Source organism: Phytophthora parasitica (assembly GCF_000247585.1).
Source record: "Phytophthora parasitica INRA-310 unplaced genomic scaffold supercont2.7, whole genome shotgun sequence".
In the NCBI taxonomy this organism is placed as follows: Eukaryota; Oomycota; class Peronosporomycetes; order Peronosporales; family Peronosporaceae; genus Phytophthora; species Phytophthora nicotianae.
The window spans coordinates 1,670,993-1,680,411 of NW_008648993.1; the positions used below are offsets into that span (position 1 = coordinate 1,670,993).

General features: G+C 46.1%; 2 protein-coding genes across 2 annotated transcripts; both read left to right on the forward strand.

Moving 5' to 3' along the window:
• Positions 1 to 2,669: 2,669 nt before the first annotated feature.
• PPTG_05564 (hypothetical protein) lies at positions 2,670 to 3,368 on the forward strand (the record flags this gene model as incomplete). The annotated part of the gene is made up of 2 exons (XM_008899149.1): positions 2,670 to 2,867; positions 2,970 to 3,368. The coding sequence occupies 2 exons, from the start codon at positions 2,670 to 2,672 to the stop codon at positions 3,366 to 3,368; spliced, it is 597 nt and encodes a 198-aa protein (XP_008897397.1).
• Positions 3,369 to 3,561: 193 nt separating this feature from the next.
• On the forward strand, positions 3,562 to 4,193 carry PPTG_05565 (hypothetical protein; the record flags this gene model as incomplete). The annotated part of the gene is made up of 2 exons (XM_008899150.1): positions 3,562 to 3,912; positions 3,972 to 4,193. 2 exons carry the CDS (start codon positions 3,562 to 3,564, stop codon positions 4,191 to 4,193), a joined length of 573 nt encoding a protein of 190 aa, XP_008897398.1.
• Positions 4,194 to 9,419: the final 5,226 nt, after the last annotated feature.

A 9,419-nucleotide genomic window follows, 5' to 3' on the forward strand; every position in this document is an offset into this window, starting at 1 on the left:
CTCTGGCGTATGTATCACACTCGTAAGCCCCCACGTCCAGCTCCAGCTTCAACATACCTGCTCGATCCGTCTGCACGCTCATCACCACCATGTCGTTCCGTGGAGGTTTTGAGTGAATGTTCGGATCCCTTACAATTCTATGGAGATGGAATTCGATGCGAGCACTGGTGTAGTAGTTTCTAGTGCTGACTGGATGAACTCCTCACCTGGTGTAGTTGTACTCTGTTACTTCTAGAACCATCACTCGTTAATTAGTGCGCTGAAAGATAAAGAACCAGACAAAAAGAGAGTACGTCTACTGAATTCAAAATACTGGTGTTAAAGTGTTTTTCTTTTTTAAATATTTTTAAATTATTTGGTGGTGGTCATTAATTCGCTCTGTAGGACAAGCTATTTGCCTCTCTAAACATGGTATTGCCCAGTACGATGGATTCCAACAACACTTTAAGCAGTAGTTGACGAGTGTCATATCGAGGTACTCAGTACAAAGCTGCACTTCGCACAGGGTAGTTCTGGAATATATGCGAATAAAGCTTTGTTGTCGTCATGAACGTAACGTGCAGGTAGTGCCCTTACATAGATTGCAAGACGGTGGTGCTAAAACAGTTCTTGTGTTCGCTTTCTCAAATGACATCAGCAGAGCGAAAGCAGAGCATTATGACCACCTTGGCTATATGAACAAAAATATCGGATACAGTGCTTCACCATCGTGGCGCTGGATCGAGAGAACAGCTCAACTACTATCTACCACTTGTTGGCCAAGTTTGTCGAGAGGCGTGGTGTAAATCAAATGATACAAACCTCCATCGCCTTTCAAAATATCTAAAACCCAAAATATACAGTCGATTTTTGAAAACTCGCAACTTCAAGCACCGTTTTGTTTTGCGCCTCCTCAACTGATTGTGCACATGTTTCATCGATATTGTTAATTCGTTCTACAGTTGCTACAATTCGTATCTCAGAGTATATGCATTTCTTCACTTCACTACGAAAGCACGTTGGGGGCAAAGACGATAGCTCTTGATTATTGAAGGCTAGCCTGGGTGAGGCTCATGATTGAGATGATCTCAGGCTGCCCCGTAGGGAGTGGTGTGGTGGGTGTTAAAATGTGCACCGGTGTAAGGGCCAGGTGCGTTGGAGGTCTTGGCCGCTACGAAGTTGGTTCTGCCCAACGTGGTAAGAAGCCGACTGACCAAACACCGACCTCAAGAGCTTCGTCTAACAAACCACTACCTACAACACAGCTGGACTTAGCGACCTGAGGAGTCGTTGGTTTCGAAGGCGTTGGAAACCACCGCGAAGCTTGCTCTCAACGTGGCCACGACTTGTGGTTGAGATGTTGCAACACACCTTCGCGGACGGGCTGATTCTAGAGCTTCCAGCTGAATATGCTTGAACTAAGTCTTGCAACGTGATTTTCGTCCGTTCGCAGGAAAACTTATTTTCCGCCTCGCCTTGCTCCTCGGAAAATCTCACTTTATTGTGGAGCTCTCTCAATGGTTCAGCAGGTTACAAAATACAGAAGAAGGAAAGTCACTAGGAGCTCCCACCGTGACAGTTTTGCCCTTAGTTGGAGCAAAAAGTAAAATAAAACACCAATAGTAGGTATATTGGGGATTGTTATACCTAGTAAAACAAAAAATATTTAATCTTCAAGTATTCCTTGACGAGCGAAGCAATGCGACAACAACTGTCTAATAAAACTATCATTCAGTCAAACCAGAATCAGCATTTGGCTGAGCGAGGCGGGCTGGGCTTTATCTCGGCCAAAACCTGCTTTAATAGCGACGTTTGTGAGGGCCCACGCGTGGCTTGTATGAAAAGATTATAATTGTTTGATCTGTATGCCCATGATGTACGCTCAGGCGTCGGTGCATCTCTTGCGCCTGGTTCGCAGCCGTAGAATCTGTGTACTGTTTCAGTGTAGTTTACGAGTACTGCCAGAGCTCAAAATGAATGTACCCATCCGTTATTTCAGCAGGTCACAAGTGTTTGTTCCAAATAAGCGGTGGTTTTAACCTGTCAAAAGCATGTTGTGCATCAGTAAACACCCTGGCCGTTAGATACAAGTGCTCCACGCATCGCATTAGTCATGAAAACACGAGATGCGGCCTTCGATAAATTAACACATTTCCCTTTTACAGACAGCCAACAAATTTTGGAAACCTAACGTTGCTCTCGCCAGCTGAACTGTGACGATTAATGGATGCTTGTCAACCCCAATGGATACACCAAATATCGGATTAACTACGAGTGTTACACGAATGTTGCGAATAATTCTAACAGGTGAGCCAGTTGGCGGTGACCCCGGTCACACCAATGACTCGGTATTCAACTATTCTGTCATAAAACATACGCATTATTTAACCCCCCCAAACCCGGCTTGCTGCATAATGCCTGTCTACTATGCCGCATGATGCAGCATAAGAGAGCTTTCATCTTGGATTTTGTATGTGAAAAATACCCTAACCCGGAGGATACAAAAATTAAGATAGCAAAAACGCAGGCAAATATTTGCCACAAGATTTGATGAATCGATGTGAGCATAAACGAGACTGATATTTCTAAAAATATTCCGTTTAGAGTGTACGCTTTTGAGTAGTGATCTGTGGCCACTCACAGGCCACTAGTTTCATTTCCAGACTTCCCCCGCTCACGTTCAAGCCCTCATGCCGGCAACACTTGGCAAGCCAGTGTTTTGCGCTCGTGATCAGGCCTTTAGGTCTGTCTGGAGGGAGCTCAAGGCAGAAGGTTGGACATCAAAGAAGGCACCAACGCGCTGCCTCGACGGACGCTATAGTTATGTACGCCCAAGCGCCAACCCCAACGGTACCGAAGGTGTCGACTTTTTCCTGGGTCCTGAAGCTGTGCTTGACTTCTATGCAAGAAGTAAGTTATATTATTGCAACTTTATCTCATATGGTAACAATGACATTGAATGGACAGACTAACATGCACGCTGTGACTAGGGCTGCGACAAATTCGACCACGATGGCGACTCAGATGACAGCACCGACGGCTCCACCATCGACACCAACACCTCTTTCAACAGCAAAGAGACAGTTCGTCTGACGACACCTACACTGTGCCCTACGACACCAACTACGCCAACGACTCGTATGACGACGCCACCTTCCATAGTGACGACTACGGAGACAAGCTCTCAGACGGCAGGCGCGACCCCAATGGCGGCACCAACTCGCTCAGCGCCTTCTCGACTGGTGCTAATCCCCACATCACCACACGTTGGAATCAGTGCGGATGAAGACACTGCTGAAGATGGTACAGGCGACGACGACACTGGTGATGAAAATAGCGTCTTTGGCGAAGGTGATTCAGCGGGAGAATCTGATGCACAAATCTGGTAGTTATGTTGTATACTGTGCTGTATACTGTGCTGCATACTATGCTGGATATTGTGCTGTATACTAAGCTGCATACACGTTGAATAACTAACACGTTGTTTGTTCGATAGATCATTCAAGAGACGATGTCATGGCAGATAAATAAAGCGCATTGAATCTTACAGCATCAGACGAGGATGAAGTTGACTTTGGGGCAATGGACTCCGGCGATGACGCAGCGCAAGATGATCAGGAGCCAGGCGAGGACAGCGAGATCGTACCTGATCTTCTGGTTGATGATGGCGAAACTGTGGCACCGGAGCCTACAGAGATGGAAATCACCGACGAAATTCTTCTCGCTGGACAGTTCTTGGAGCGTCTTGGAGGCCACCGAGCTGTTTTGGCTGATAATCGCGAGGATAAGGCTCTAGGCGACATATCCTCAACTGGGTGGGAGGCTGCTAAGCAGCCAGACACACACGAATACATGCAGTTACCTTACGAGCCTGCCAGCAACCGAGGCAGTTATCCAGGCTTACGTCAAGAGTATTCGGGACCGAGCCCAGATGTATTACGGCGTGGCAATTCGCACTATTCTTCTACTTTATGCCCGTACCGCTTTGGCAGCACATTGGCTTGTGCTCAAACCAATACCACAAGGACATGATACCCCAGCGCTTGGAGGAGGCCTTTAAACGCTACAACAAGAAGAGAAAATCGAACAATGCTTTGCCCAAGAAAACCCGTCGTGACATTCAACATGATTTGGAGAATCAGAAGATCATCATGCCGCACCAAGTCTGCCGATTCTTTGGCCTGTTGATCGCCCGGACAATCATGCCTAACTGAGAGATGTTTGCAATCATTGGAAGACCATCGATGAAGGCGGCATTCCTCGTGGAACGTTTGGCTCCGTCCTCAGCCGAGACCGATTCCAGCAGATCTCGAGAACCTCCACTTCAACCCGAACAACCACGAGCTAGCGAAAAAGGATCGCACTTGGAAGATAAGGAAGATTGTTGAGGTGCTTCAGACCACGTTTGAACGTGGCTACGTCGCGCCGTCCCACCTTGCTTTGGATGAGGCGATACTACCAAGTCGCTCATCATTCAACAAGACGAGAGTGTACCTCAAAGACACGCCCCATAAATGGGGGACCAAATTGTTCGTGCTGTGTAGTGCCGTAACGTCATACTGCATTCGGTGAGTTGCCTGAGATTTCTTATGCAGCATTACGCAGCTTCATACTGACGCATTCTGTTTTGCTGTGCTGCATATATACAGCTTTGAGGTCTATTGCGGGGAAAGGCAGCACTCCAGCGACGCCCATACTCCGGATATGAACCGTTGCTGTCGTGCGCAACTTACTGGTTGTCTTTGGTCCGGAGGCTATAAAGCAAGGCATGCGCCTTGTGGTGGTAGATCGATTCTACACTTCGGTTGCGCTGGTAATTCAATTGCTACTAATGGGGTTCTACTGTGTTGAAACTATTGTGACAAATCGAGTTGGATATTGCAAGGAAATGATCGACAGGAAGACGAAGCGACCTAAAGAAATCGATCGAGAGACTTTCAAGGCTACCGTTTCTAAATATGTACCAAACATGGCTGCTATATCGTGGTGGGACTCGAAACCGGTACATTTTTTTGCTACTGGAGGTAGTTTGGAGCTGGATCGCGTCGTGCGGCGTGACGGTTGTGGGGTACAGCATGATGTTTCTTGCCCTCGAGTAATCAAAGACTACCATGTTCACATGGGGGGGGGGGGGGGTGACTTGCATGACCAGCTGCGGCTGCAACGCTACTCGCTTCAACGAGTTGTACGTTTCCGAAATTACTACAAGTCGTTGATGCTGGGGTTGCTAGATATGGCTATCGTAAATGGCTACATTGTGCCTTCTACAAGCACAAAGATAAAGCCGATGTCACACGTCGTCTACATGAAAAACCCTCCATTTGCAGCTTTGCCAGCTGCAGGCGTTGGACATCTACGAAGGCAATCAGTTTGGAGTGCAGTCATAGGCAACACCAGCGCGACCGGAACCACTGATCACCGGAAGCAGCGCTAGTGCTGCACATACTGCCCAACAGCTTCAGCGTTTTCGAGGTAACTTCTACGTATTACTGCAATGAGTGCAATAAGTTTGGCCCGATAGTTTTGTGCCTTCGGTCGCACCGCAAAGTCCGTGGGGTAGCGGCGACATACTGGGATATCTGGCATCGTGACTGGAAGAACGGGTGCTTGATCCCTGCTGAGTATGCTGGAAAGTTTCGGGTTCGGCCGCCTGGATGTCGGTCTGCTGATGATCAATCTACTGGCGAGAGGACACCAACACCGAAGAAGAGACGCCGGACCTGTGACGCCTCTGATGATGAGTAGTGCTGCATAATGCAGCGTAGACACAGGATATATGTAGCATAGGTAGTATACTTGCAGAATGATATCATCAACTTGTTGGACAGTTGTTGGATTGTTCATTGTTGGTCTCGTTGTTAGTGCTCTTACAAAAAATGTGTTTGCCCCGTTTATTTGGCTATCTTTTTGTTTGTATGGTCTTGTTTCACAGATGTTGCTACTCATCGAACGATTTCAAATTCCTTTCATTTGTTTTCTGTACTGATTCTGGTTTTCGCAAATTTCAAACATTTTCTCTACAATCTTGTCCATCAACGACCATGCGTCCGGTTTATGGTAAGCCACTCAGCTGCTTTATGCAGTTGTATTGGCCTTATTCAGCACTCCTGTATGCAGCAATATGCTGCTTAAGTAGGCTATTGCCCTGCTCACCCTCACATTTGTGCACACTCACCAAACCCTCCCAGCAATTTTGTATACGATAATCAAGTATAACTGAGCCGCATAATGCGGCATAAGAATGTCAAAATCTGCCGGTTTGGTAGGGTTAAGCTTCTGTAATCAGGCAATGCCGACTACCCTTTCCTTGCTGCAGCTTTGGATGCACTGCAACTCCGATCCAACGTCCGAGTTAAGCTAAATTATGTCACTCCTAAAATATGTGCTTTCCATCAATATCTGAGGTTGCCGTGACTAAATTGTTGTTATTGGCGCCGACTGCGTGGTCATTTGTGATCACTGTGCTGCTAAAAGTGCTCGAATTCGAATCATCGATATGCAGGCTGCTGGGTTATTGTGAACGGGTTGTCAGAAAGCGCAGGATAGATGTGAATTTTATTGTATGAACTTGTTGCTTCCAAGGTCGCCCAACCGGTCGCTTTGCTTGCACGCCTACAGCTACTTTTCTCTTCGTAGTTCTTGCACCTTTGTTAGCGTCACTAGGCTCGTCCTTATTCTCGCAGAATGCTGATTCATCCGGATAGTAAGCTAAATACTCGGCAGGAATAGAGAAATATTTAAACGACAACGACTTGAGTTTTTACATCGTCAGTGGAAGAAGTGGTTGCCTTGGTAAGCAAACGCTATCTATAGTAACAGTGTCAAGATTGTATCCATTTTCAAAAAAATCTGTAAGAAACGCGGAGCGTATAGCATTATGGTTGCCGGTGCCGATCTGCGAAAACACTTCAGAGTCTGAATTGGGCTAAGACATTAAGTGCCGCATTGTAACAACTCCAAAGTCAAGCTCGAAAAAATAGTTACCCGTTTATCTTGTTGGCATCTTACCAAAGTACTTCGACAACAAACCTTCCCATTCACAGAAAAATGGTCGATCACTTCTGCGATGATCTTGAAACTGACCCCGTACAGAATTAGTGTCATTTACTTTTGTGATTCATTTTGTTTCTGCACGACGCTAGTACACGATCGGCAGCTTTATGCGCATGACCGGGACGGAGAAACAGTAGCACCACTTTTTTGTAGAACACAAGTGATAGCATGGCACAAAATCTGAATACTGTACGGGATTTATTCTGCCCAACGCAACTGTCCTGTATTACAAGTAGTGTGAGAGAGTGTTCGGGCTCATTATGACCTGGAAATTTGTTGCGCTTTCGCTGTTTGATGTCCGTAAGTTACATAAAGCATCGGCACCTTTGCCTTGACCACGCTCGCCGTAAAGTAGAACGTTATTAATTCCATCCGTGAGGTCAGCAATAACAAAATTGTGCATCATCAGGTTCGAGTTAAGATAGCCCGCCGATGGTTTTTTGTTGTTGTTGTAAACCGGAAGAGGAAAATTTCCCCAAAATCCTCAATTTGTATTTGCAGTGTCGGTCTACCACAGGCTCCATATTAAGTGGCATTTCAACGTGATCTGGGGCAATTTCTTCAGGTACTGTCTGCTTTGGAGCTTTCTAAGCAACATACTGCTTCACAAAGGCCGACATTGCCCGGCGTTGATTTATAGCTGCATCAAGATGAAGTTCCTTTTCTGCAACTTGCTCAGTACATTCAGAATCAGGGATGTATGGATTCAGTAGCAGCGTCTCAATTCTCGTGCAAGCGTCGCACAGATCCTCTTTTGAACGCGAAAAACGAACACCAGGAAAGTAATAGTGTACGTACTGGAGCCATCGCGAATACTCCATAATACGACGACTTTGGTCTTCAGCTATTGTTTTGTATCTTGACCATAATAATTTCCAAGTTACACCAGGCTCTACTAAGTATCGCCATAAATTACGATGCGAACATGGATATCCTTCTTCAAGTTCCCATCTGTAACTAGAAATTTCATGTCATCATCTGAGTAAGAGTGACTTGGGCGGCTACGCTGGCGCCGAGTGTGCGGCGGCTTGGTTACGGCTTTAAGACGCGCTATCTTGGGTCCTCCAACGCCGAATATCGCTCTAACTGGAGCGTCTGGAACGCCTTGGCCAATCAAGGAGAGAACCATACCCTCCGCCTGAGAGTGCTCGGTCCCACCCCACTTGGATTCTAGTGACTTGTACGTGGCTTGTAACTGCTCAACTTTCTCAGTGCGAAGTAGGGCACAAGCACACTCAAACGCTGTCACTCGATTCCGAGGCATTTGTTTCCTCCGTGGTGCAGTCTGGCTCAAGCCACCTGTACCGTCAGTTCGTTGTTCTATCGTAGGAGGATCGCTCATTTCAGCCAACAGTGGAAGGATCGTAGTCCAAACGCGAACTGTTACTGAAGTACCTGGTGCTAAAATAAATTGAAGTAAATATTTCAGATTTTGTTTTCATAATAGTTGGTGACCCGGATCACCGCCAATTGGTTCAGGTATTCAATAGTAATCCTCTTCGACCTTCACGGATAATACAAATATCCAAAAGGTTAGAGCATATAACAAGCCAATAAATTGAAAACGGGGATGTATTTATATCGATTTGAGACGAGGTATTAATAATCAAAGGATTACAACATCGTTACAATCCCGGGTAGGACGCTGGATTTGGACTGGACATAAAATCCAGAGAATTACAATGCAACGAGGTCAGGAGGGTTAAGTTGCCCTGCCGATTTTCTCCAACATGACACTGTTTTCATCGAGGTGTCTGAAGCTAGTAAATGCATGTCCGATACTATTGTTTTACATAAAGCTAGTTCAAACAGCGATCTTCATGAGCGTACAATTTTCCATCCTGGATTGTTCCTACACCTCCACTAAAGCTTGAAGACATAGCGGACTAACATGCAATATGGAGCTCTCAGGTAGGCCTTGGGCGACTGATATCCCCGTAGATGACAAACCAGCACTAGATGTAGGGCACAGTTCAGCTCACTTTAATTCTCTGACCCGATGATACGCATTCTTAATGCTTGCCAAGGACCCGAGAGCTTATTCTTGATTTAATATTGGGGCTATCCCGAAACGTGGTACGAGAAAACGTTAAGAACACATGAAAAAATCTGACCAACACAACAAAATGGGAATGATTTGAACACACAAACACAAAGCCGAACCATCTCAATGGACCTTTTTATTGCACAGCGCCTGCGCCGATCGCAGGTTGAATGTCACAAAGTAACTCTAAAGTAGCATCTTGTAAAGTAACGATAATACAAATGTTACTTTTGTTAAGTGAAAAGTGGTGTGGTGTAGTGATTTCTAAGTAATCGCTGAAGTGGCTACATTCAAGCTGTTCAAGCCACGAACGCTCGGTCATGCGACAGGTGGTGACCGCGGT